The 26,725-nt window shown below is 53.9% G+C and overlaps 9 protein-coding genes across 9 annotated transcripts; 6 read left to right on the top strand and 3 right to left on the bottom strand.

The window, feature by feature from the left end:
- Positions 1-384: 384 nt before the first annotated feature.
- BDZ83DRAFT_583465 (MSP domain-containing protein) lies at positions 385-1,580 on the top strand (the record flags this gene model as incomplete). Its single annotated transcript, XM_060505661.1, has 7 exons — positions 385-424; positions 484-554; positions 617-639; positions 694-752; positions 805-920; positions 1,006-1,128; positions 1,182-1,580. 7 exons carry the CDS (start codon positions 385-387, stop codon positions 1,578-1,580), a joined length of 831 nt encoding a protein of 276 aa, XP_060362345.1.
- A 1,396-nt stretch (positions 1,581-2,976) lies between these two features.
- BDZ83DRAFT_583392 (fatty acid desaturase) lies at positions 2,977-4,328 on the bottom strand (the record flags this gene model as incomplete). Its single annotated transcript, XM_060505653.1, has 3 exons — positions 2,977-3,651; positions 3,724-4,002; positions 4,134-4,328. 3 exons carry the CDS (start codon positions 4,326-4,328, stop codon positions 2,977-2,979), a joined length of 1,149 nt encoding a protein of 382 aa, XP_060362344.1.
- A 1,706-nt stretch (positions 4,329-6,034) lies between these two features.
- Positions 6,035-6,806, top strand: BDZ83DRAFT_676404 (uncharacterized protein). The gene is made up of 2 exons (XM_060511159.1): positions 6,035-6,486; positions 6,555-6,806. The coding sequence occupies exons 1-2, from the start codon at positions 6,150-6,152 to the stop codon at positions 6,680-6,682; spliced, it is 465 nt and encodes a 154-aa protein (XP_060362343.1). The 5' UTR covers positions 6,035-6,149; the 3' UTR covers positions 6,683-6,806.
- A 2,131-nt stretch (positions 6,807-8,937) lies between these two features.
- Positions 8,938-10,385, top strand: BDZ83DRAFT_583475 (ICE2-domain-containing protein; the record flags this gene model as incomplete). Its single annotated transcript, XM_060505663.1, has 2 exons — positions 8,938-9,459; positions 9,597-10,385. 2 exons carry the CDS (start codon positions 8,938-8,940, stop codon positions 10,383-10,385), a joined length of 1,311 nt encoding a protein of 436 aa, XP_060362342.1.
- Positions 10,386-10,750: 365 nt separating this feature from the next.
- BDZ83DRAFT_433366 (uncharacterized protein) lies at positions 10,751-12,435 on the top strand. Its single transcript, XM_060503065.1, has 2 exons — positions 10,751-11,742; positions 11,878-12,435. Exons 1-2 carry the CDS (start codon positions 11,115-11,117, stop codon positions 12,375-12,377), a joined length of 1,128 nt encoding a protein of 375 aa, XP_060362341.1. The 5' UTR covers positions 10,751-11,114; the 3' UTR covers positions 12,378-12,435.
- A 34-nt stretch (positions 12,436-12,469) lies between these two features.
- On the bottom strand, positions 12,470-13,873 carry BDZ83DRAFT_629714 (DUF218 domain-containing protein). Its single transcript, XM_060508777.1, has 2 exons — positions 13,396-13,873; positions 12,470-13,162 (listed from the first exon to the last, which is right to left on the bottom strand). The coding sequence occupies exons 1-2, from the start codon at positions 13,590-13,592 to the stop codon at positions 12,493-12,495; spliced, it is 867 nt and encodes a 288-aa protein (XP_060362340.1). The 5' UTR covers positions 13,593-13,873; the 3' UTR covers positions 12,470-12,492.
- On the bottom strand, positions 13,874-15,521 carry BDZ83DRAFT_629713 (Mur ligase). The gene has a single exon (XM_060508776.1). It carries the CDS (start codon positions 15,160-15,162, stop codon positions 13,915-13,917), a length of 1,248 nt encoding a protein of 415 aa, XP_060362339.1. The 5' UTR covers positions 15,163-15,521; the 3' UTR covers positions 13,874-13,914.
- A 996-nt stretch (positions 15,522-16,517) lies between these two features.
- BDZ83DRAFT_721537 (uncharacterized protein) lies at positions 16,518-18,251 on the top strand (the record flags this gene model as incomplete). The annotated part of the gene is given in 3 exon segments (XM_060512391.1): positions 16,518-16,659; positions 16,670-17,289; positions 17,346-18,251. The coding sequence occupies 3 exon segments, from the start codon at positions 16,518-16,520 to the stop codon at positions 18,249-18,251; spliced, it is 1,668 nt and encodes a 555-aa protein (XP_060362338.1).
- A 2,982-nt stretch (positions 18,252-21,233) lies between these two features.
- Positions 21,234-26,568, top strand: BDZ83DRAFT_433291 (uncharacterized protein). Its single transcript, XM_060503064.1, has 10 exons — positions 21,234-21,675; positions 21,787-21,921; positions 21,988-22,017; positions 22,076-22,140; positions 22,198-22,639; positions 22,698-23,070; positions 23,134-24,131; positions 24,183-24,326; positions 24,380-24,869; positions 24,919-26,568. Exons 1-10 carry the CDS (start codon positions 21,502-21,504, stop codon positions 26,367-26,369), a joined length of 4,302 nt encoding a protein of 1,433 aa, XP_060362337.1. The 5' UTR covers positions 21,234-21,501; the 3' UTR covers positions 26,370-26,568.
- Positions 26,569-26,725: the final 157 nt, after the last annotated feature.

Raw genomic sequence — 26,725 nt, 5'->3', positions numbered from 1 at the left:
ACCTTACGGTGGTGTGTATTACGTCGTGGGCTCTTGCGTGCGAAACACCTGCTTTTCTGCCCGTACTTCGTACCCGTCCCGAACCGTGGTCAATTACCCTGCTTGCCTTTCTTACCTCACCATACATTACCTTGCCTACCTAACCACAGGTTCCCTCCTTACGTTCGTACTCTCTCAAGAAACCTTGACCTTACCTTACAACCCATCGACTTTTCTAATATCGCACCGCGCGCAACACTCTTTCGGCATCGTCTCGACCCCCTCCCATTTATCTCGCAAATTCTCTTTCTCCTGTTAGCCCAGGCTGAGGCCTGTTTCGATTGCGCCGGATTCTCTTAATCTACTCTACATCACCACTAGCTTTGCACCCACTCCAAATCCACCATGTCGGTCGAAATCGAGCCCACCGAGCTGAGCTTCAAGCGTACGTCCTTCCTGCGCGCATCTTTTACGGCATCTTGCTGACGTTTCTCTCCTTCCCAGGTCCCTTCACTGTCGAAGTCGCTCGGATTCTGCGGATCAAGAACCCGAACCAGTCCCCCATCGCCTTCAAGGTATGCCGCCACTCAATCCCTCGGCTGTCACGTCACCCTTTGCTCACAGGTTATGCGACCAGGTCAAAACCACCGCCCCGAAGCAGTACGATCCCTTGCATACCGTGCAGCCTTTGTAAGCGACTGACGACATATCCAGGTACTGCGTTCGCCCCAACTCGGGTCGTGTTGAACCTGGACAAGATGTCGAGGTTACAGGTTGGTGCTCTGCGCAAACGCCAGGTGGTCACATGTCACTAACAGTACTCAGTCCTTCTCCAGGCCATGAAGACAGAGCCAGCTCTCGACACCAAGTGCCGCGACAAGTTCCTGGTTCAATCCGTCTCCATCACCGCTGACAAGGAGTTCGCGAGCATTGCAAACATTGTACGAAAACCCCCACTTTGATTCCGAAGGTCTGGCGCACAAGCTAATGCAACGACTGATACCACAGCTCGACCAGACTGACAAGTCTTCTCTCATCGAGCGCAAGATCCGCGTCAACTGGCTCGCCGCCGAAGACTCGGTGTCCCTCAATGGTGGTAGCGCTTCTACTGTCGCATCCACACCCAATTGCCAGTCCGTGGTGAACGGCGTATGTTCTCCGACAGCTCGTCGATTATGAAACAAAACACTAACAAATTGCAGGACTATACCCCCGATGTCTCCAACGTCTATTCGTCTCCTCAGCAGGATGCCGATTCCGGCAGCCCTGCGCCTGCTGCTCGACCATCGACCTCCGATGTGAAGGAGGATACCGTTTCCGAGAAGGCGCAGTCTACAGTCAGCGCTGCGAGTCACGTTGTCGCCAACACCGCCCAGGTCACCTATGAAGAGTTGAAGCAAAAGCTTTCCCAGGCTGAGGCCAAGATTGCAAGCCTGCAGGATACCAGCGGTCTCCGGCAACGCGTCAAGACCGAGACTGAGAAGCTCCCCACGGCCCAAGAGGCTGCCGCGGCGGTGCGGCAGGGAGCTGAAGGTGTCTCGGTACAAATTGTTGCCATTTTGTGCTTGTGCAGTTTCCTCCTTGCTTACTTCTTCTTCTAAACCATTTTTTTGGTATTCCCTGACAATTCCCCCTTATACGACCTTTCTACTGGAGGACTTATGAAGCGCTAAGTAGCATTGGGCTGAGGCAGCATTGCCGGTGACGCCCTTGTAGGTACTTGCTAAAAGACAACGGCACGATGAGCGGAAGTTTGGCGATGCGGTGAGGTGGATGGAGAGGAGGACCATCGACAGACATGGAACGGAGTCAAATCACATGTAACCATAAGGATTCTTTTTGTCGTAACGGCGTGGCGTCCCGGACGCGAAGTAGTTGATTTCAGAGACTGATCTCATGACGATGTTCATTTTTATGTGTCTTGTGACTTTGTCGATTCAACGCTATGAATGGAGCCGCTTTCTACAATCTGAGCAGTATTTCTCACGCTGCATAACTGACAAATACAATAGGCTGCCCAGTACGAAACTCCTCGTAGCGTTGTTTGGATGCAGGGCACACGATATTACGAAAGTCTTCAAACGTAATACTCGCCAATCGAGCAGTCGCCATGGATGTGACAACCACGAGCTTGGAAGCAGCAGAGACTTTACTCTACGAACTAGCTCTACAGTTGAAAAGGAGCAATAACAGAGTGGCTCCCCTGGACGCCGCCGACCCAGCAACCCAAAAGACTCAGTTAAGATGTCATGATGTTTTGTTCGAGCACCACCCACATCGGTCGACTTTCTGGGGGCAAGACAGTGTCTATGATATTTGGAAACCTGGTCGGTGGCAGAGAGAAGGGGATTGTAGTGCACCAAGCATTTCTATGCGTTGGCGACTCTCTTTGGTCGAGGATGCATACCTGGTTGTGACTTTTTCATTTTCCTTTCTTTTTGTTCTCGTGTATATCAGTGGCACGGGTTACCTATAGACTATGGGGAATAAGAATGCGGACGGGCATCCTTTGGGGCCACATTCTCCCTTCCAGCATGTAGTAATTGACCTCTTAACTTCTTTTGCCTCGCGTTCTTGCATGCTTGAGTCGTTTGACGTCGACCAAGGGACTGTCTTCGTGTGCCCATCTGGAGGGTAGCTTCTAATTAGGAGCCACTACAGCGAGAGAAAACATGGCTGCTGTGGGCGATTGTCCCAGACGTCTTTCTCGGTCATCCAATACTTGTAATTAGCTTAGTCCAGCGCTTTGTTTTCCCCTTTGATGGAGACACAGATAGAATAGTATTTCCTCATATTCGTATTTCCACTTGATGCTTCATTAAGCTTTCTTCATGTCTAAAAAGGGGAGGGTCTGTCATCCACACCCGGTTCGTGAGCTAAATATATAGTATGCCACTTGTTCATCAAATAACTTTTTTTTCTTTGTACACAGATTTTGTCTTCCAGATTGAGAACAACATTCATTCGTTCTCTCTTTCTCTACTTTCTGTTTTTCTCTCATGCCTCAATCTCCTCACGCGTCCAGTTGGCCACGGCACCGCCGCCAACCTTGCGACCGCCCTGCTTCCTCTTGACGCGGGAGGTGATGCCGACGTTGGGGTCGAGGATGAAGCGCCAAATGACATAGGTCCAGCTCTCGTGGCGGGGCAGCTCGTCGTAGAACTCGCTGGCGATGGCGCGGAGCTTGGGCAGGCGGGTCCAGGGGACGGCGGGGAAGTCGTGGTGCTCGTTGTGCAGGCCGACGTTGTAGGTCAAGAAGTTGAGCGGGCCGTAGTAGGAGAAGGTCTCGGGAACGGGGATGTTGTTGGCGGCGTCGCGCTGGGCGGGGGTGACGGTCTCGTAGACATAGTGCTCGGCGATGAAGTGGCCAGCGAGCGGGTGGAGGGAGCCGGCGAGGAAGGAGGAGAGGAGGAAGTAGAGGATGGTGTTGAGGCCGAAGGCGGAGTAGAGGGCGAAGTCGAAGGCGAGCTGGACGGCGATGTTGAGGTAGTGGACCCAGGTGAAGGGGACGCTGTAGACGAGGGTCGGGCGGACGGCGTAGAAGAAGATTTGGAAGGTGCAGAAGAAGGCCTTGCCGAGGATGGAGTCGAAGAAGACGACTTCGAGGGCGGTGGGGAGGTCGGTGTCGAGGCCGTCGACGCCGAGGGACTTGTGGTGCGTCAGGTGGTAGGGCTGGAGGGTGTGATAATCAGTGATTGTCCTGGGTTATTACTATTACACCAATGACAGGCTTTCAAGACTTACACGGAAGGAAGCGCTATAGGGCACGCCGATAGGCAGGTTGGCAAAGATGGCGAACAGGCGGTTGGCGAGCGGGGAGCGGAAGGCGAGGTTGTGGGAGATTTCGTGGATGGCGAGGAAGAGGTTCTGGTTGGCGGTGGCGCCGAAGACGTAGCCGACGAGCCAGAACTTCCAGGAGAAGAAGGGGGTGTCGCGGAGGTACCAGGCCCAGAAGATTTGCATGGCGACAACACCGGCGACAACATACTTTGTCAGGGGCTCCGGCCCGCAGAGCTTGGTGACCTGTTGATGCAGTTGTTAGCCGTTGAGCATTCTACCAGCGAGACATTGACCGCTGCTGTAGAGCATTGAGGCTCGTGGAGTGTGGGGAAGGGGGTATCTGGACGCTTGTGACGTGTGGTGAAGTGACATACCTCCGGGTGAGCCTTGATGATGGCCAGTCGGCGAGTTCGGTGCGGTTCCTCGGTGTAGGTCCAGAAGAAGTCCTTCTCTTTGGGGGTTTCGGTCGGCGCATCGGTCGTCAGCTTACCGGCGGCGACGCCATCGGGCGCGGCGGCGGACTTGCGCTTGGACGGCTGCGTCACGGTTGAGGCAGCGGACGAAGCCATTGTGCTGCGGTGTCTGAGGGTTGTGGTGGTGGTGGTGGTGCTTGTTCGTGGGTGTCGTGTTGAGGTGTGGCGCGCGGGAGCAGTTGTATCGAAGAAAAAAAAAAAGGCCGATATCGATCTGTCCTGACCGAGAGAGAGAGAGGAGGGGCGAAAAGAGAACGAGTGTCGAATCACCTGCTCTGGGACATTTAATTTATAGAAAGTGTCAAGGTCTCGAGAAGAAAGAGTGTGTCCGTGAGGGAACGAGAGTTTTCCACCGAGCGCACTTCTCAATGAGAAGAAAGAGACGAAAACAAAAGGTCTTGTGTGTTTCCCCCTTTGCGCAACAGGAAATGGAGTGTTGGTGGGAAAAAGATCATGCCTCGAAAATGGCAAATCTCCTGATGGCGGGCTGTTAGAAGTTAGGGGTATGGACAGGTACCTGGGCCCTGGGGGCGTGTTCCGAAGCGGTCAAGCGGTGTAACAAGGTGTCGCCTCTCCAGGTACCGCATTTCTGATTTCTGCTCTCTGCTCTCCGTCTATTCTCTTGGGTTTCTGCAACTTGAGGTGTGGCGCAGTGGATATCAGTGGGGGTGGGTGCTGGAATGAAAATGGAAGGGCTCAAGGGGTCCCCTTCCCTTGCCCCGCTGTGGCCAATCGTTCGGAACATGTGTTTTACGGTTTCTGGCTGCATCTCCCACCTCTCCGGACGGATACTCTCACCTCTCTGGAATTCCTGGGATAAGTACTCAGTAAAGATAGGCTTTGCCAGATGGCCGAGAGGGGCAAGGATTTGCCGAAATTTTCTCTGGTTTTCTTGGGACGTTGTTGGGGGCCAGTGTGGGAGATTTGGGGAAATCCAAATCCTCCATTGAATCCCCACACACCACACTTCTTCCCCTTCCCCTTCCCCTCCACTCAAGCCTCAAGGTAAGATGCCCCCCTGTCCAGCTTGTGCTTGGTTGCGCATCTCGACTTTTTCTATGCCGTGCAACCATCCAAGCTACATGATCCGTATAGCAAAGATGATGACCATGCTCCATTTTGCAAGTTTCTAGGTACCACGAAGCTGTACGTTTCGTTTTCGTCGCCAACGAGAAGCCAATGGCGACGATACCGCAGTGCATCACTTGACCAGCTTCTTCGTGTATTCGTACGCCTCTTCTGTGGTGTCGAGTCTTCTACAGCTTTGATGCCGTGATAAGATGGGATTAACCATGCTCTCACCTTTCGCTCTGTACCTTGCGTGGTCTTGTCCCGTCAGGTACAGATATCTCACGTTACACCACCGATGCGTCTGCGCAATGCGTGTTTCTGCGTGCTCCATGAGCAAAGAGCATGACTGAAGAATATCGCCTCCCGCCTGAGTGTCCAAAAATCAAGACTTAAGACAGAGGTCCGTGGTGTATGACATGGGACGGAGGCTTTATGCCGAAGCGAACCCCACGTTTTCTTCTTTTTTTCCTCCGTGCCAACTTAATCGGATAGGATTGCCGCGGGCCGTCAGAGACATAGTGCTCTTATTTGGTAGCATCGTTACATTGGTCTACTAGATTGGCTCCTTCAACGTGCCGTCCTTGCTCCTTTTCATTTACCCGTCATATAGACACTGCCGTATAGCCAGAGACTTTCTTCCCATTAAGTAGGCTCTTCGGAGGGAGATGGACCGCAAGAGGGGTTGGAATGGTTAAACATAAGAAGCACTTAATAGAAGGGAATTGGGCATCATGATAGTTTTTGGACTTGAAATCTTGACGTCTCGGTGATCAGCCTCTGTAAATTCGCAAATCCCCACAAAGCATCGTCTTGAACCAGGAGAGCAACGTTTCAAAGGACAAAAACATGCGCTTCGTCCTACTCGCCACGTCCCTGGCGTCCCTCGCCGGCATCGTTCTCGCCAAGCCTGAGAAGATCAGGGGCGTGACCGATCCCGTCTACCACCTGTACCTCCAAGCCTACCCAAAAGACAAGTCGATCCCCGTCCTGGGGCCCGAGGCGTCAGCGGAGTTCTTCAACATTGCGGGAACCATCCAGAGCGCCAATTCGAGCTCGTATCTCAACATTGGCGGCGATGCTACGTCGTACAAGACTCTCCAGTTGAGCAACGCCTCCGGCACCAGCGCGTGGGGGCTCGAGGGTGATACCATCATTACTACCCAGAGTAGTAGCTGGGGACGTCGTATGTAGTTTCTTGTTTACTCGGAATATTCAACCTGGACAGAGATGATACTTACTAACACCTGACAGAGTTGAATTTCTTGGTGTGTCAGCTTGACACAAGCTACTGGCAACTCTATCTGCAAACCGGAAGCGATGTGCCAACTGGCAGGAACTGCAGCAATTATCAGACGATCCACCTGCCTTGCCTCTGCTAGATGGTATTGATCAGGGATAGTTTTTTTTCGTTGCACGGAGAGAGGCCTTCAGCGGACGATGCATCATGTCTGGCTACGTTGCATGTAGACAATAGATGGTCGTCAAAACTAAAGTCGCAAGAGCTGCTTTAGGCATAGATGATTATACGAGGGACTAGCAACTGAAGAAAACAATGCCCCCGAGGCACGCGTCTTTGTGCGACTAACAATGCTTGGTTTCAGTGCTGTGCACAATGGAAAAAGGAAACCATTTCGAGTCGCTCCGTGACTGGCGTATCCTGAAAAAGCGCCGTGAGAAATGATAGGACTGGTCTCTTCGTCAGGCTGATGAGCATCGGAGTTCGTAGCCTATGTGCCTTTTGTCTTTGTACGGAGACTCGCACCAGTAATGACGACAGGCATCGACTACAGCACGTTTCGAGCGGTGGTGACTGTTGAAATAAAATCCAATATTGAGATCTATGCTCTATTTGAAGTTCCAATGAGCCTAACAGCGAATAGATTGAGGATGATATGAAGACTTCTAAGTGTGATATTGAGGTGAGCTGCATCACAAGCCAAATAACAAGTATCTAACATTTGGCTGGAATTCAGAGACGAAGTGGCTCAAAGTAGGCATAGGTAGTTGATCCAAAAGAAACACCAAGGTCAAATAGAAGTAGGGATGGGGAGAGTTTGCGCATCAGGGACAACCAAAGTCTCGTCAACTAAGCTAAGAGTGCCATAGCTGCGTCGAGAACCCCGCCTTGGTCCTCAGCACATCAAGACAAGACGAACCAAGACCAAAAAACCTATCGAGTTCCATCTAGACATGTTCAGTTGACGCTGAAGGATGAAAATGGTTTCCAAAACGTTCATGTGACTTGCAGTAGCTTTTGCACATCATGATGACCAGTTGAGCGAGGTAGAGGTAGAGACATTAGAAACCATAGTATTGAAGGAGGGGTTCCCGTGATTGGCTGTCACATGCAGATAAGTCGAGCTCACAAGTTCAGATTTGGCAGATGGAGACAGAAGCAAATGGGACCAGGGCAGGGATGGCATCAGAAGGGGCTAGAATGGCACCAGCACCTCTCCAAGTGGAGGCCGGCCGTTTAGCTGCAGGGCGCCTCTACAACGCTGCAATAACCGCTGCAATAATACGGTTAATACCAAGAACTTGTCAGCTTGTCAGGCCCTGGGTCCTCTCGTCGGATCCTGCTGGGATTCCAGGGCTCGGGAAAAGATGGGATGGGATGGACTGGACCTGCGTAGCTACCTTAATCTACCTTGAGGCTTGACTGCGTCTGCGCGATAGGGGCACGCGACCTGGGAGACACACACTGATTGATTTACCTGTGATATTTAGTGTGTTCCATGTGGTGGCCGTTGGTTCCTCTGCTCAACTCTTTGTGCATGTGAGGTGTTGCATGCAGTCTGTGGCCTTATGTCTTGCAGATCATGATGTCTCATTTCTGCCTGCCAGCCACAGCAAATGGAAATGGAACACCGTCACCGTTTTTCTTCTCTTTATTGCCTCCCAGGTCGGAGTGAAACAGAATTAAACAGGATTCAATAGAGAATTCAAGATGGAAAGGGAAAGCTTGGACCTTGTCACATCATCCTACGAGCTGCAGCTTCACCGCTCATAGGCTTAAAGTGCTTAAGGTACCTAGGGTACGGAAGGTAAGGTACCTAAGGTAAGTACCTTGGGTAGAGATGACAGTGGAGGCATTTTAGCAGGTAACGCCACGTGAAGATAAGAAGGTAGGCGAGCAGAACCGCCTTTAACGATAAGCCCAAGCTCCCACTTGCGGTCCGCTTCCTGCCACCTCGCCCAAAAATCTACCGGCAGGTTGGCACATTCTGCTTCTATCACCCAGCTTTCTTTCCCGATCGCCGGACTTGGACCGACTTCGCACCTCCTTTGCTTCGAGTTGCCTACATGCCATATCACGCAACAGCAGAATCTGTTAATAGCCTCTGAATACCTTACCTCTGCCGAGTTCCTGTCATCGACCAGCGAGACGAGACGAGCCACCGTCGCCCTGATACCTTACAAACACCATCTACGGTCCCCTCACCGTCCTGCGTGCTCTCCACCACCAAACTAAGCTCGGCCCTCTCCAAGTCTGCGACGACATTTACGAGCGCCTCTCTCTGTCGCTTCCCTCGACCGATCGCGACCACGCCGACTCGCCGTCAAAAGTGTCCGGCCATCGTCAGAAACAAACCCCTCTGTCGGCGCGGCTCCAGCAAGCCAGCTCGTCGCGCCGATGTGGTGGTTCCTCCGAATCGTCGCCAGTGCCATCTTCCTGTTGAGCATAGTCCTCTCCATACCTGTCGCCTTTGATGTCGGCGGTAGGGACAGTGGGCTGGCTTACAGTCTCGCCCTCTCCGCCTTCTACTTTGTCTACTCGACCATCGCCGTCGTCACCCCCGCAAAGTCGCGTGTTCGCTGGGCCATATCCGTCATCCTTCGCCTATCGCAGTGGGTTGTCATTCCTGGACTCTTGATTTGGGCCCTCAGCCGTTTCGCCGTCGACGCTGGAGCTACCAACTGGGTGGAGCGGACATTGCAAGGCATCACCACTTCCAAGTCGACGTCATGGGGCGAGTGGGTGTTTGGCGAGGGTGGTGTTATTGAGACCATAACCTTGGGCGGTTGGGATAAGACGTTGAGGTACTCAAGTCCCGTCTTCCAGCTTCTCGAGGGATTCTGCACTCTGCTCGTTATTCAGGCTGCCGGACAGATCACCAAATGGCTCGTCAACAGAGGACGAAGCGACACTTGGATCGTACGTGGAACCCCTCTCCTGTGCCCCCGACTCCATGAGACCCAAGTCCGTTCACGAACAGCCTGGCCGTATCCTAGTCTCACAGATCTGGATCATGTACTTTGACTTTTTGCGAGACTTACTGACGGCTTTGACAGATTATCCTGCTCGTTATCTCTGGCAGCGTGCTTGCGAGTGCCGTTTACTTCCTCTGGCGTGTCGCCCACTTCCCTTGGATTGACAACTCGGATGCCATCTTGATCGGTGTCACCATGACTTCAGCCTTCTTCCTCGGCGCGTATGGAATTGGCAGCGGGCGCGGCAACCCTATCGAGTCGTCCCTGCTTTTCGCATACGTCGTCCTCTGCGTCTACCAGATCTTCACCGACTATCTTCCCTCAGAGTCTACAGAGGCGGATCAACACCAGTCCTCACAGCCCGACTTCCCACCCTTGCCTCCAATTATCATGGCATCTTATTCAACTCTACTTCACATGCTCGGCTCTCTTCCCCATGCCGTACACTCGTCTCTCAGTCTTCTTTACGCGGCGTTCCAGACCATTACGCCCTCTGTCATCATTTCACTCGCCTTCCGACTTCTTGTCTTTTACTGCGCTACCCGCATTATTCCTGCCGTCCGCGAGTCGGGAGCGAGGGCTCTCATGGAGGAACCGACTCTGGAAGAATCAGACGCTGCCAACTGGCTCCTTGGGATCATCACCTACTTCTCGCCTTCAATTCTCATTGCCATGTACACGAGCTTGCTTCTGCAACACTTCTCAACAAATGATGGACCAGATGGGTGGACGCTGAGAGGAGGTGACCCCGGCGGCAACGTCTGGCGCTGGACGAACGTAGCAGCGACCATGACCCTGTACGCAATTGAGTTGTACTTGGGTAATGAGGATCACGATGGTGGTCTGACAAATCACTGGAAGATGGATTAAGAGCGAGGCTATCAACACTCGCGGAACAATTCGACAACATCTGCTTCTCGATGACATGGGGGCCTACTCCATGTTTTCAGGATTTAATGAAGGCAGTCTGCCTAGGCAGGTCAACAAAAAACTGATCGATCAACGTACATAGATCGTAATGACACACGGGCTAAGGGCACGGAAAGGGGATAGGACAGGCACAGAAATACGGCGTTTAAGGGGTGGAAGTCTGCATGCTTGAACGGCGATTCTTTTACTTGCGGACTCGGCTGAATAGCCAAAGGGAATTTTGACGATTGTTGCTTGAGAGCACTGCCGGTGCCTGGGCTTTTCCAAACTACCTACATTAGGAAACTCATCTTTAAAATCGATGGTCTTGGAAATACGTCTATTGTTGGTGACCTGCGCCTGATGGTTCTTGATGCAAGTTAAGTCTCTACATGATCGGAGTTGAGGTTCGGACGTGCTGCAAGCCGCTGGGCCATAACCACCGGGCGCATCCACTCAAACGTTGCGCGCTCGCTCCGTTGCGACTCCGTCTTTTCTGGGGCCTCGGCAACTCCAACCTCACCTCCTCTCTCACTTACACGTCTCCATCCCACACAACCTCCACTTCTCTCCGTAGTCTCTCAACGTCGCTTTCTCTTTTCTGAAGAAAATCACCCCCGTCTCATAATTTCACAGCTACCCGCACCTTACGTACTCAGCATACTACCTAGGTTACAGCAACCGTCAGCCATGGCAGCAGCAACGCACAACCCGATGCGGGCGTCCACCCCGCCGCCCGCCGTCTCCAGGACGACGATCCACATGTCGGGCCTCTTGTGCGACGTCTACGGTCTCGAGGAGCTCGTCGCGCGCGAGAAGCGGCCGTCGGCGGCATCGTGTCTGTGGCTTCATCACCCGCGGTTGCGCGCCAAGGAGGATATGGAGGATATCGCGAGCCGTGTGATTTCCAGTTGGGAGGACAAGTCTTCTTCGTCGTCATCATCTTCTGCGTCGGGGTCTGGCAGTGGCAGCGGCAGGGCCCTCATCGCCGTGGCGTTTGACCAGCAGAACCACGGCACCAGGACGGCGTCGGCGACGGCGAGGGATAGCTGGCGCGAGGGGAACAAGACGCACGCACTGGACATGTGGGGGATGGTCTCGGGCATGGTGGCGGATAACAAGGGGCTTTTGGACGTTGTGGAGGGGTACGTGAAGATGGAGCTGGGGCAGAGGGATGGGAAGGCGGCGGAGGGGTGGGAGATTGATCAGCATCTCGTGCTGGGGGTGAGTTTGGGCGGGCATAGTGTGTGGCAGATGATGTTTAGAGAGGAGAGGGTTGAGGCTGGGGTTGTGATCATTGGGTGTCCTGATTATATGGGTGAGTCTTTTCTTCTTCTTCTTCTTCTTCTTCTTCTTCTTCTTTTTCCCGGGGATAGGGAGATACATTGTTGTGAGGTATGAGGTGTGAGAAGGGAAGAAACCGGGCTAATTCGATGTGATGGAAAACAAACAGCTCTCCTATCGGACCGCGCGAGGTTATCCAAGCTGGCGACCTTTTCTGCGCAAGACAACGGCGCCTCGTTCCTCGGGAGCAGGGACTTCCCGTCCGACCTCGTTACCTCGTGCCTGCGTCACGACCCAAAGGGCATTCTCTTTGGTACCGGTGCTGTCCCAGAGCCCGGCAGTCTCACCACCGAGAACAACGAAGAGCAGAAGCGTCTGCGCGGCGTCCTGGACGGCCTGCGCCTGCACGGCAAGAAATTCCTCGTCTGCTCCGGCGGCGAGGATAAGCTTGTCCCGTACGCCATGTCGGCGCCGTTTGTGGAGTTTTTGACGGCTGCGACGGGGACGTGGTACAGCGACGCTGGGGTCGAGGTCGAGAATAAGGTGTATGAAGGGGTTGGGCATGCTTTTAGCGAGGGGATGGTTGAGGATTCGGTTAGGTTTTTGGTTGATGCTGTTGCTGGGAAGGACGCCGGCGGCGCGGGGGCTGGTGAGAAGTCCAAGATTTGAGGCACTGGTAGGAAGGTAAGGGAGGGGCCAAGGAGGTTGAAGATAAGGGGATGAATGTGTGTATGCGGACATATATATATATATATATATATTTGTGTGTATACCTACATAGCTTTCAAGCCCACGGTCTCTTTGTGTCTTCCACAAGCGCCTCGTGCCCGTCTACGAATCTCGTAACGAGACCACTCTGTATCCTCTCCTCCTCGCTCGCAAACAGAGTGTCTGCTAGACCCCATGGGTTCCTCGCCCTCCTCTTTCCCGCTAGACTCGGGCCCACGCCGTGCGGGTCAACCGCCCACTCGTCCGCGGCGTGCTTCACGCCCGCGATGGCTCCTGCTTTGGAATCGTCACCACCGCCGTCCTCATCCTCATCTTTCTTCCGGATCATGGTGGTCATGGAGGCAGCACCAGCCCCCTTCATCCCCGGCGGATCGATCCCGACATACCGAACCTGATCCAAGGGGAACCCTATAGCGGCGCAGTGCCCGTCGGCGATGCGAGGCTTCTTGAAGGCGTGGCTCACTATTGTTAGGGTCCGAGGGTAGGTTGCGTAGAGGCGGCGGAAGAGGAGGAGAGAGTGGAGGATGTTGTGGTAGGAGTCTAGGGCGAGGGTGTCTGTGTGTATGAGGGAGGTTATGGGAGGGGATGATGAGGAGGAGGAGGGGGAGGGATAAGTAGGAGAGGAAGACGAGGGAGGAGGGAGGATGCCAAAGTAGGCGTTTGCGGCGGCGAGGTTGGCGTAGGATTCTGCTTCGGAGAGGGGTGTTTCTTTGCGTGTTGGACCTCTTTGGGATGGGACGAATCGTTAGTTTTATACTTGACTATTTTTTGTTACATGATGTTGCTGCAACAAAGGAGAACCAGGATGCGAGGAGAAAAAGTTAACACATCGATGAACGAGAATGACGAGATTCATCGATGAACAACAATACACAGACACTAGAGCGAAACCCCCCCCCCCCCCAATAATCGCCAGAGGTAATGCAAGGAAAGGTTGGGGGTGGCTACAGCTACGTACCCCGAAAACACGAGCGCAGAAGCCGGGTACTCGTCTCGCAGCGCCTTCAGCCCAGCCTTGATGTGCTCGACAAAGGTCGGGGTTTCGCCGGTCTGGAAGTCGGCGATGAGCCACTCGGACTCGGCGCGGCCGTTGGTGGGGCCGCCGGTCCAGATGCCGTGGCAGCAGACGACGATGAGGTTGGTTGGGGTTGTCATGGTTTGTATACTTTTGATAGGTGTTTATTCGTTAGGGTATCTTTTCGGTACGTGCGATGAAAGTGTGTCGGTAAGTTTTGGGTTCCTGAGATTTGATGTGCATCAGATTATGGATCATGTGATGATGTGGCGGTGAAAGTTGGAGGTTCTCCATTGTACGTGAGGCTTGCTAGGTATGAAATACTACTTACGTCGTGCCGCGAAGTTGTCACCAGTTTGGGCGCTGCACTGTTACTACTTAGCACTCTACAAGGAAATAATAATGGACAATATACTAGTGAGGCTGCGAATTCATAAGTACTTTTGATTATCCAGTGACTGCTCACGACAAGATTCTATATGCGTCACCAACTAGATAGAGACTCCCCGTCAAGACAACAGGGCCACGTTTGGCGGTCTCAACAGCCCATCTCGCAGCTGCTTCGAGACCGTCTTTGCTTTCAAACACCTCCTTGGCGCCCGCGCTCGAGGCCAGTTCCCTCAAGGTCTCAAGCGGCAAAGGCTCGACCCAGGGCATAGTCTCCCGCCGAGAAAAGCCCACGCAGGCGACGTTGTCTCCAGGTCTGAGCAGCGTGCGCAGCATGCCGCCAGCATCCTTTCCGTCTTGCTTTGATACCGACACGATCCACGTCACGGGCTTATCGGCTTCTCGCAGACGTCGCTCGACGTATGTGGACAGCGTCTCGGCTGACTGTGGGTTGTGAGCACCGTCGATGAGGATTGGGGTTCCTTTGCGCGACGGATGCTTTGCCTCGACATCTAGCCATGACAGTCTACCCAAGTGACTGACATCCTTCAGAATCGGCAGAGCCTGTTCCACAGACAGATTAAGGTGCGGGTACGCGAGCTGGAAAGCCGCAATGGCGCACGCCATGTTCTGCGCCTGATGCGGCATCAGCTCCGAGTCATACAGAGTCTCGAGCAGACCGGGCTGGCTCGTGGTGAGGTGCAGCGGCGCTGAGACGCTGGCGGCATGTTGCCGGAAGACCTCGAGGACCTCGGGCGGGTTGCTGCCGTCGACGACGCACGGGACGCCGGCCTTCATGATGCCGGCCTTTTCCTTGGCGATCTCGGGCAAGGTGTTGCCGAGGAAGGCCTGGTGGTCGAGGCCGATCTTCGTGATGACGGTGACGCTCTTGCGGCGGAGGGCGTTTGTGGAGTCGAGGCGGCCGCCGAGGCCGACCTCGACGATGCCCATTTGCACGTCGGCGCGGCTAAAGGCGCCAAAGGCAATGAGGGTGGTCACCTCGAAGAGGCTGAGTGCCTCCTGGGCGGCATCCTGGGAGATGCGGGCCTGGTCGTCGGCGAGGATCTTGCGGTTGACGTCGGCGTAGACGTCTTGGGCCACGGGCGTACCATTAATCTTAATGGCGTCGCGTGGCTCGATGAGGTAGGGCGAGGTGAAAAGGCCGTTTGAGATGCCAAAAGATTTGCACAGGGCTGATAGGTATGTGCAAGTGGTGCCTTTGCCATTTGTGCCGGCGACGTGGATAGCATCCCATTTCTGGGGGACACCCTCGAGGGCTCGCGATATGCGATGCAGGCCTAGGCTGATGCCTTTCATTGCCATGCTGTCTGCTCTTTACCCCGGCGATGTCTTTGGTTAGTTGTAAAGGTGACGGAGTGATGGCAGCGTCCGGGTGTTAAAGCCCGGAGGATCACCAACGGCCCATCCGTATCTCGGTTTCGGCTCTGGATCCGACGGACACTTTTCGCATAGGGCTGTTCGGACTTCGTAGCCCGGCAACAGCTGGTTGTTGCTTTTCTAACCCCTCGGACGTGAGTCACTGAAAGTCTGTGGGAATGATGGGTCTCGATGTCAGCGAATGAATATGACTGAGCATTCCAGATCTTCCATTTACATTTGACCCTGAACGTTAACGGAGCGGCTGCCGTTAGGTGCAAGCAGGCATGCAGCAAGAACGAAGCTCAACCTGAGCAGGTGTGCTGGGCAAGGTTCCTGCTGGAACGGTAAGACCGGGAGTACGTACCTGAGCAGGAGCCAAGGCAGGTACGTATTCCGTATCGAAATGCATCCAAGTTGGCAAGTGCCGCTCCAGCCACACTTCCACTGGAAGCAGGCATGCAAGTAATGGAAGGCAGGAGTGGCAGGCTCACCACAGACCACTGAGACTAGTGACCGTGAAATGGGAAGCCCTCGTGATTGGTCAAAGATGACTTGCTTGATGAAGCCGCGCCACAGGGGAGGGAGGGAGAGAGGCAGAGAGGCAGAACTCCGTGACTGCGACCGGGAGGGATGGTGTGGCCAGCCACTCACAAAAAAGAAGTAAAGCGACTATTCCCCAAAGACCCGCGCCTTTTCCATTTTCCTTCCTGTTCCTTTTTTTTTTTTTTTTTCGTTTTTTTAATTGTCCCGGAGCCTTTCTGCCTTTTACCCCCCTCCCGTCCTCGTCTCGCTCCATTTCGCTCTTGACCGTCAATCCACGTCCAGTCCCAGTGGCCCCGTCCCCGTCATTCACTGACCTAGACCTAATACATACCCCAACCTAAGTCCCAAAGTCCCCGGGCAATCCTCGCTCCCGCCCTCCCGCCTGTCCGCCCCACGAAGAAAAGCCATTTCCGCTTCGCGCAACTCGCCAATTCCATCGCGAATCCATCGCGAAACACGGTACTGCGGCCCCATCTTCCATCACATTCATCACGACCACAATCGTATCAATCTTGCCATCCTGCGATCAAGTCGAAACTTTGCGCCACCCATCTATCATTCCCGCTGCCTTTGAACTCATTCGTCGGGCGCGCGCCATTAGTCGGTCAGAATGGGACTCCCGTAAGTTTCTCGCCTACCCCTGCGGCTTTCCTGGTCGCGCTGCATTACCTTTGCCTTTGCGCCTGGCCTGTGGGACGCTGGCTCAATCTCGGCCTGCCCAGTCGCATCGCGTAATCGCAATCGCTTCCACTACAATGCCTCCATCCATATCCATCTCGTTCATCATAAATCCTCCGCATACTCTCGTCTGCGATTCGTCGATTGCCTCCAAAGGCTGCCTTGGCCACGTCGTCGTCGTCGCCGCCGCCGCCGCTGTCGAGTTGCAACACACTCGCGGTGAATGCAGACTGCTTCATACCCTGGTCTCGCATCCCATCACTAACATCGCATCTTCCCAACCGCAGACTCTTCATCGCTCCCGTCGAGTCAGATGTTCCCGCTCAAATCGGCGACAAGTCTGCAGCCACTCGACATCCTCGCTCTACCATTCGCCGCAGCCGTCGCAGCGACGACGCGCGCCCCTTCCGCCGTCGCGCCGCTCTACTCCGCGACAACTACCCCACTCCCGGCCCCGAGCCTATCCCGCGCGCCCGGTATCCATGGATCGAGTCTGGCCACCCTCCACCTCCGGAGGCATATGTCGCGCCCCCCTCGCGATCGACCCCTCCGGTGTCCGAGCGTCGTAATCCGGCTGCTGAAATTATTGAACGTGTAAACGAAGCACGCAACCGTCAAGCCGATAGCAATGAACCCAGCGAAGCTCGTCTGATTTCCATGTATGGCGATGAATGGGTATTGAACCGTATGCCCCGGCTCTCCAGCGGGGTTACCGTCACACCCCCGACCGGGGAAGAGGACGCCAATTGGCAGGAACCAGACCGGGCTCAGCTTGAGGGCTCAACATCATACGCCAATTCCAGAGAACGACGGAGATTCCGTCGGGCGCAGCTCGATCGCATGTCAATGGTAGGCTTCGTCGGACTGTGACCTCGGAATACGCTGTTGACTAACATACCAAGTAGCCCGCCCCACCTGTTGCAGCACGCTTCGACCGCAGTCCCGAGCATGCGACTTCCGCCAGGTTTGCGGGACGAATGCGTAGACCGGACTTGGAACCGCAATCAGACCGCGCATCGTTATCGCGGCGGGTACGCCGGATTCGTCCATTTGGACACTTAATCGAGGCTTCTCTTGCAGACGGCCTTGGCGACCGTAACAGAAGCATCAGCCCTGATGAGGATGGCGTCTGGGACACACTGTTAACTACACTTACGCCGGACCCGCAGCCTCCCAGTGCTGGCTCGTCCTTCGCCTCTGCTTCGGCGTCTGCGTCTGCGTCTGCATCGCAATCACAGAGCGCCGGCGCATCATCTCGCACGTCTGTAGACAGACCCGAAAGGGCTGAGGAGTCTACTGAGCAACCTTGCGAATCCGGACTGGAAAACTCGGATAGTGAGGGCCATGAAGACTTGCATATGGGAAGGGGCTGGCCTGATCACTGGACGATGAACTACCCGTCCAGACACCGGCGGTTTGTGGCCGACTTGGATGCGAATGATCCGAGCAGAATATCCTTTGTTCGGGGAGACGGGGCTATGAGGGCTATGGGTAGCCGCGACATCGAAGAGATGCGAAGTCGTCGGCGACTGGAGCTTGCTCGGCACTACAGGATCGCAACTCGTGATCCCACTCCGCTACCAGAGTTGCTTGACCACATTGTTAGAGATTCGAGCGAGGAGTCCCGTGATGCAGGCGGCCAAGGGGATCGCGACGGTGACACAGGGCCCCCGAGCCGCACCGAATCGTCCAACGACAACGCGTTGGAGGGTATGCAAGAGATTGTACGGCATCTCGCCAGGCGGCAAGATATTCCTGACGAGTGGTGGGCAGGTGCCGGGCTTTCCCGGACTCTGCCAGAGGAGTCCTAAGAGGGCAGGACTACGCATGATATTTTTTTTCCCACGCTTGACAAGAAAAAAAAAGCGAAAAAGCCTGGGAACTGGAAGAAGTTTCCCAAGGCATGATGTTTGGAGTACAAGGGGGTCATAGGACCTGCCGTGGGCGGCAGCCAGGGTCACTGTTTGGGTTTTTACTGGCGCCATGCTGGTATCTGGGCGGACTATCTGTATAATATATGTATCGTGATGGAAGCGTGACGGGGCAGATCAAGATCCAGAGGATCTACGTTATTCGTGGCGGGGAACCATCGAGACAAAATGGAGTGGCCGTTGGTCAGATGTTCTTCCCGGAGAGCTCGTGTGTTACTTTGTTGATTGCAGTGCCGCGGTATGCTTGGAACATTGGACGTGATCAAATTAGAGGGGGGTTCAATAAGTGATCTCCCCATGTCTCAGTTGAGAAAGTGAGACCGCGAGGGGTATGTTGATGTCTCTGCTGTTTTCTCTTTTTGGTCATCCGGCTGGTGGATCTACGGATCTACAAGTATATCTTTGTTTTTTAACTCCGAGCGGGGCAGCTCAGGAATGTGTATTTTGGTGACATGATATGAAAGGCTCGTGTTGTGTTATTTTGGATTTTTGTCATATTGGCAGCGTGCTTGGAGAGTAAGACGAGATGTTGGAAGCATTGGAGGGAGACATTGCCGTACGGATGATCAGTTCAAGAATAATCACCCGAATCACAGAGGATCATGAAAGGGAAAAAGAAAAAGAGGTGTGGTGGTTCTTGGGATCTGGTGCAGACGTTCGCGGCTCGGCGCAGGTCGCTGGGACTGGCCACTCACATGTCACGACGAAGGCGGCGGCGTGCCTTAGTGTGTTTTTGTTCCCGCGCTGATCATTCTCAACTCAGCCCTTGGGAGAGTGTGTGTGGTCGTGTGTGTGTGTGTGTGAGCGAGCGCGGCTAGTGTCATTCTTCCGTCCCAATTTCGTGAATGGTTTAGGTAGGTGAGTATTTTTGTAAGCGCTTGGATGGGGCAGTATTCGTACGGATACCGAACAGGAAGAGGGAGTGATAATTACGGAGTAGATTCCATGAGAAATTGAGAAAAAACGACGTCAGGTAAGGTAAGGTAATGAGAGGGGGAGTTGGTGGCCCTGTCGCTGACATGGGGGAAGGTAGGGGTAGGTATCCGTATTACCGCAACGGGATATGTTGATCTGTCTAGACGAGACACTGTCACGCCGTTACCACGGCGAAGAGCAATTCTCGAAAAATAAATACTGGGTTCGTGTATTTGTAGATTGTCATCACTAGAAAGAATGTAAGGTAGCTAATTCGTAGGCGCGTGCCATATCTGGGGAAGATCAGGCACAGGATGAAATGTGTCTGTCTGTGTAAGACGTGGGCCAGATAGACATAGAGCGCATTGACCTTGGAGAACAAGATGGAATTTACATACATTGACAGCCCAAGAGGAATTGAGCTAGGTTCAGTCATGTTCATTACCTTGATATGTCGTTCATAAATGGCCAAGGCGAGGTGACGATGAGAAGGGAAGAAGGTTGAAGCTCAGGTCGGAACGTTCCTTTGGTTGTTTCCAGTTCAGGTCGGGTGCGTGTTAGCGCGCTGGCGGAGCCCTGGGGCGACGTGCGAGAGCTTCTAGCGTTGCTAGCGCGAGAAGTTGGAATGGAAGCGTGCCGGATTGCCCAAGGCTTGAGGGCAATGGAAGGTGAAGTGCCCACCTGGGCCCCGCCCGCTCCTCAGCACCGATGGCACCCGGGCTCAGTTTGTGGACAAGGGCCAGTTGGGAAATCATCCCAGAGACAGCCAAGACATGCCATCACACTGCATCGATCTGCTTTCCCCGGGGGTGGGTTATTCCATTGTGATAATACCGGAGATAATGGCGAGGTGGTATTTGTGATAGTGACGGGAACTGGCCGTTAATGGAACTGAACATTGTGCCTGAATGGATAGTGGGTGCTTCGCTGCCCTGCGGCTACCTAACCAGTGATGGCACTCGCCCAATGCCACTTCCACTGGACCTGACCTGACCCGACCTGACGTTTCCCCCATCCCTTCCCACTTGTACAGCGAAGTGCCTTGGAGAGAGAGAGCCAAATGCGGTTGCGCGCGTCAGCACCAGCAAGTCGAATCTCTCCAGACAGCTCTCATATCTCTCCAGTCCCGTACCATTAGTTCTGGCCCGGGCGCCTGTACCTGATGTGTTTGTGTGCATGATGTGTGCGCGCGCGTGTGTGTGTGTGTGTGTGTGTAACTACCTAATCCTAGACTCACACATCACCTCTCACGAAATACATCATTTTCCCCAAAAGCTCCAGCTTCAGCTCAGAAAGTGCTGTGCTGATACTTCGGCTCGTGTGGTGTTTTTTCCCCCCTCTCTTTCCCTTCCATTTGTCTGTTGATGCCCACATCATCCCTCCCACACCCCGGGAACCCCTCCGACATCATCTCTGCCAAACCAACCCACCCAACCGACGACTTCGCCGCCCGCCCGCCGCCCAATTCCCGTCCACTCGTTTTACTCGACCTCCCGCTGCATCCAAACCCCTCCACCGCTCCCGACCGGCAGACCGACCGCCTCTCACCCGATCGACCGGCTGTCGTTGACGACTGCAGCGACGACGACGACGACGACGACGACGTGGAAACCCGACAGCGGACGGCAAACCGAGTTCTTTTGCCCCTCTGCCTACGAATCGCGGAGCGGAGGCACTAGCTGGCTGGCCTTTGCAACCTCCAAGGGTAGCCTACGACACCCACGATTGTTTTCTTTGTGTGTTTTCGCTGCCGTCATTTCGCACCAGTCTGGGCCTCCCGCGTTTGGGGAAACCACTCCCACCAGTTGCGCGCCCGCCCTCACGTCACCACCGCCCGAGTTCGACCGGCTTTCTCTGTCTCCTCACCCGCCGCATGTCCACCGACATTTTCGTGGTCTAGACGACTACTCTACCGCAGACACCAAAGAAGAACGAAGCCCCCGACGAACCGAGAACAACGTCCCCGAACTGCATCCGACTGGCATGCCGTCCTGCTGCCGGGCAATGTGCAGCACGCCCTCACTTTTGCCGTAACCGCCGCTCGCTTGACCTTACGATCGATCCTTTTGCTCGGCTTTCCCTATTTTGAGAAGGCCAGATCCGTCCTCTACGGAATCGCTTCTGCTTTGCGACCGTTCATGCCCGATACCCTCGAAACCCCGACTACGAGATACCAGCCTGGTCATTGCGCCAGGTCTTCCGTCCGCCGACCACCATGCCCAATCCCTCGCCGCCGTCGTCGGCCTCGTCCTCTGTCGAGCGTCAGTACCATGTAAACGGCAGGGCCGCCGTGGCCGCCTCCCGTGAGAGGAGTTCAGGAACACCGCGAAAGGAGAAACAGGGCCTCAGAGAGAGCTCCGCGTTGCAAGACCCGGGTTTGAAGGATTATGTGCGTATAACCCAGTTCTGAGGACTCGTGCAAGAGGGAGAGAGGGAGAGATTTGGGAGAAGAAGATACTATGCTTGAGGCCCGCAAAAGCTGACCAGTTTCTTGATACAGCGTTTGGGAGAATGTCTCGGCAAGGGAGCCTTTGGATCCGTCTACAAGGCTTTCAATTGGGGAACGGGCGAGGCTGTTGCCGTCAAGCAGATTAAACTCGCTGATCTGCCCAAGAGCGAGTTGCGCATGATTGAGGTATACTTTGCCCCTCACTCGCTCGTCTTGCCGGTGGGATGCCGAGACTGACCTTGTCCTACCTAGTCTGAAATCGATCTTTTGAAGAATTTGCATGTAGGTGCCGGAAGACTCGAGAAACTATACGGGGCGCTTGAGCTGACAGTGCTTGTAGCATGACAATATTGTCAAATACATTGGCTTCGTCAAATCGGCAGACTGTCTAAACATCATTCTCGAGTAGGCAGAGCTCCGGTTTCTGATTTCATTCCATCATAGCTGACATGTTCGGCTCAGGTACTGCGAGAATGGCTCTCTGCACTCGATATGCAAGTCATATGGCAAGTTCCCTGAGAATTTGGTCGGCGTCTACACGACACAGGTTCTGCAAGGACTGCAGTATCTTCACGATCAAGGTGTTATCCACCGAGACATCAAGGGCGCCAACATCCTCACCACCAAGGACGGCAAAGTCAAGCTCGCAGACTTTGGAGTTTCGACGAGCACACTCGCAGGCGGGCAAGACAAGGAAGCACAGGTCGTTGGTACTCCCTACTGGATGGCACCAGAAATCATTCAACTTTCCGGCGCCAGTCCTGCATCTGATATCTGGAGTGTTGGCTGCACGGTTATTGAGTTGTTGCAGGGCAGACCGCCGTACCATAATCTTGCAGCTATGCCCGCGCTTTTTGCCATCGTCAACGATGACCATCCGCCATTGCCTGAGGGCATTTCACCGGTTTGCGCCCCGTGCCCCCTATTCTCCGCCTGGGGCACCTATGACTAACACGACGTAGGCGTCTCGCGACTTTTTGATGCAGTGTTTCCAAAAAGATCCAAATCTAAGAGTCACAGCGAGAAAACTTTTACGACACGCGTGGATCATCGGATGCCGAAGAAGCGATGCCCCCGTTTCCAAGGCGCCAGCTAATTTCAGTCAAGCTGTGGAGGAAGTAAAACAGTGGAATAAGGCTCTCAAGTCGTCCGAAAGCTCACTTAGGGCGTCCACCGGTTCCGACAGCGGGGTTCCCGGGATGCAAGGTCATCCCGGGTCGAGATACAGCGCCAACGAACCGCTCCGACCGAGCCTGATCACCCAGCCCAAAGGACCTCTGGCCCTCGCGAAACCGAGACGAACACCTGAAGCCTTTAGGTCTCCGGAGCTTGCTGGTAAGTCATAATCTTGCTGTAGTTTCTAGTCTGACTGGGGACGGCATATTGACTTGTGAGTAGATGACGACAATTGGGACAACGACTTCGCAACAGCCATTTCACCGAGCGCCCTGCACTTGCCTCATTTGAAGCCCCAAGACAACTTTGGCGGGCTGCTCTCTGCAGATAAGCTGAAAGCATTTGCTTCGCTAACGGATGCTCGCAACGACTCGGAAAGTTACGATGACGACTTTGAAGGGGAACTCTTGACTATCAAGGGGCCGGGGCAATTTACAGATTTCGAGTTCCAGGAACAGACAATTCGTCCGACACCTCGCAAGAAGAGCGACAAGTACCCAGAGCCGATGAAGCAGCAATCGCCGCCCAAGCCAAGTCCGCGAAAGGCTGGCCATGCGAGAAATCCGTCTCGTCCCAAGTCTCCTGTCAAGCCGCAGCTCGGCCCCAGCAAGTTTGAGATACCAGCTCCTCCAGACCTGGCATTCAGGGAACAGAACACGGAAGACTACTCGGATTTGTTCATGGAAAACGATTTCAACGATGGTGGCCTAAATCCTTTTATCAAAAAAGTCGACTCTCCTCAACTATTTCACCCTTCAGATCTCACGAGCTTGCCTCGTTCGACACAGTCGCCCGTCCCGGGAAGTTCGAGACGGCCGCCTAGCGCGAAGTTGCGGCCTTCGGTTTTGCCAGATCGGCCCATGCGAAGGACGAGATCATCGATTGAGATTCAAAAATTTGCCGAGGACGAAGGTGACGAAGATTTCTCCGACATTTTCGGGCCTGAGGATGCGGTCACGGAGAGGGAGGAGAGTGACAGGGGCTCAGAAGATGGCGGCCTCATGGTGTTGTCCAAGTATTCCAACAACTCATGGCTTGGAGACGACGAGGATGAGGATGACCCTTTTGCCTCAATGGACCCAGGGTGGGACGAAATGGACCTGGAAGCAAATATTGCCAGGGACAGACACGCCAGGCTGGCAGGAAAGGTGGAAGAGCTCGTGCGATCTTTGAAAACGTCGGAAGGCGAGGAAAAGCTGTGCGAGCTTTCTGAAGACTTGGTAAGTTCAATCTGTCTATACCTCTACGAGTCGTTTTACTGACGTGTGTAGCTCGCTCTGCTGTGGGAGAACACCGAGATCAAAGATCTCATCCTCAGTGCTCATGGCCTCTTGCCGATTTTGGAGCTTCTCGAGCCGTGTACAGTTAAGAGCAGGCAGCAGATGATTCTGTCTCTCTTGAAGGTCGTTAACACTGTACGTAATTTCTTTTTGTCGCGTGATTCGGCATCATGCTAACTCGTTGGTAGATTATTTTGGACGATGTCGAGATCCAGGAAAACCTTTGCTTCGTTGGTGGCATTCCCATCATCACTAAATTCTCAGCCCGCCAGTATTCCAACGAAATCAGACTCGAAGCAGCCGCTTTCGTTCGGCAGATGTACCAGACGTCCACGTTGACATTGCAGATGTTCGTCAGCGCTGGTGGTTTGAACGTCCTGGTCGAGTTCCTCGATGAAGACTTTGACGATGCTCGGGATCTAGTCTTGATTGGCGTCAATGGCATCTGGAATGTCTTTGAGCTTCAGGGACCAACGCCGAAGAACGACTTTTGCAGAATCTTTTCGAGAAGCAAGATTCTCTACCCCCTTGCTCTTGTGCTCCATAGAGTCCTCGACGAGGAGGGAGAAGATGAGCTTTCCGAACTGATAGAGGGCCGGATTGTCAACATCTTTTATCTATTTTCTCAGGCTGAGAATTACGTTAAGGAGGTTGTCGCTGATCGACAAGTGTTGAAGAGTAAGTCTCATATCAGATACAGTCATGTCATTGACTAACAACTTCACAGGCGTTCTGAAGGATTTACGACGAATGACACCAAACCACCAGATCACGATGCTGAAATTCATCAAAAACCTTTCCATGTTGTCTACGACGATAGAAACGCTGCACACAGCTGACGCCATTGAGTTTTTGATTGATGTTCTCGGCTACAGCATGAAGAGGGGACACCAGCATTTCCGAGAGATCTCCAACCAGGTCCTCAACACCTTGTTCAACCTCTGCCGTCTGAGCAAGGAGCGTCAGGAGGATGCTGCTGTTGGTGGCATCATTCCCTTGCTCATGAAGATCATGAACACAGATCGTCCGCCAAAGGAGTTCGCGTTGCCCATACTATGCGACATGGCTCACTCGGGAAGCAAGGGCCGCAGATACCTCTGGCAGAACAAGGGTCTGGACTTTTACGTCTCGCTGTTGGCCGACCAATACTGGCAGGTCACGGCGCTGGATGCAATTTTTATTTGGCTTCAGGAAGAAACGGCCAAGGTCGAGAGTCACTTGCTCGATGGCAAGTTTACAGACGCAATCGTTGCCTGTTTCCACACGAACAAGCTCAACTCTTTTGATGCCAATCTATTGGAACCTCTATTGAAGCTCCTGCGCTTGAGTCCTTCGATATCAGGCTCACTGGCCAAGCCGGAGATGTTTGCCGGCATCGGTCAAAGACTCGGCCACAAAAAGGCCGTCGTACGGCTGAACTTACTCCGTCTAGTCCGCAACATTATGGACGCATGCGAGCCGGAGATGCTGGGCATGGGTAACGGAAGCAGCTCCTTGAATGTCAAGCAAGTCAGGTCTCTATTTGATACGATCCAAATGCTGGCCGACAAGGACACTGCTGTGCTGGTTCGCAACCTCGCGTCTGAACTTGTCAAGTCGCATAACGAGAGCGAGCTTTATGATATGCCCTCGGAGAGAAAGGGCTCTTCTGGATCAGTAGCCTCCCGACGCTCGGGATCTGGACCCAGACGGAAATCATCCTATACCCCGCCTGGACTTCACCATGCCATGTCGATGCCTGCCACACCGACGCAATCTCAGTCCCGCCACCATCGGCTTTCACAAATACCGCCAGGGTCAGGAGGCGCGTATATTGAAGTGGCCGCGAGCCCGAGAAGGACTGCTGTTCAGGAGCGCGAGGCCATCTTGTACCGCCCCCGGAGCAGAGAGGGTGCCACGAGCATTCCCAGGCGGGTCAGCGGCGAGATGTCGTCAAGCATGCCTAACGGACCATCTTCGGGCAAGAGCAGGCTGCCTCGCCACTCGTTTGCGAGACCTAGTAGCGCATCTGGGCAACCTCCTTTAATCAGATCCGAGAGTTCTCTGTCTAACAAAGAGAATCTCAGCAGAAACACATCGGCCGTATCAGCTCCGGCTGCGTCACCTGTTCTACCAACGAGCATGGCCAATAAGCGGCGAAGCAGAGCTCCAAGTTCGGACGTCAAATGGTCATCATAGTAGAGGCCTCACCAGGCTATACTTTCATTTTAACATTTCTCCCTTTTCCTTTTCTTGTTTTGCATGTGCGGGTCGTCGGCTCGCAGGGCTTGGGCAAATGATACCTCGTGGGTATACACACGGCTGGCTGGGATGGGGAGAAGGAGGCATGATTTATAACGTTGTACACGTTTTTTTCCTTTTTTGATACGAGATGAGGGCTGTCATGAGTCTTGGACGGGGAAAAGATGAGAAGCCAAAAGGGGACGACGCCGAGATTCCTTGTGCAAACGTTGGCTTTTCGACGACGGTAGTAAAAAAGTCCTCTGGGAGGGGAAAAGAATCTTTGTCCTTTTTTTTTTTTTTTTTCAACTCGG

The sequence above is a fragment of the Colletotrichum acutatum genome (genome assembly GCF_030867785.1).
Source record: "Colletotrichum acutatum strain CBS 112980 chromosome Unknown BDZ83scaffold_82, whole genome shotgun sequence".
NCBI lineage: Eukaryota > Fungi > Ascomycota > Sordariomycetes > Glomerellales > Glomerellaceae > Colletotrichum > Colletotrichum acutatum.
Note: the sequence above shows the minus strand (reverse complement) of the source record. Positions and strands in the feature narration are given on the sequence as shown.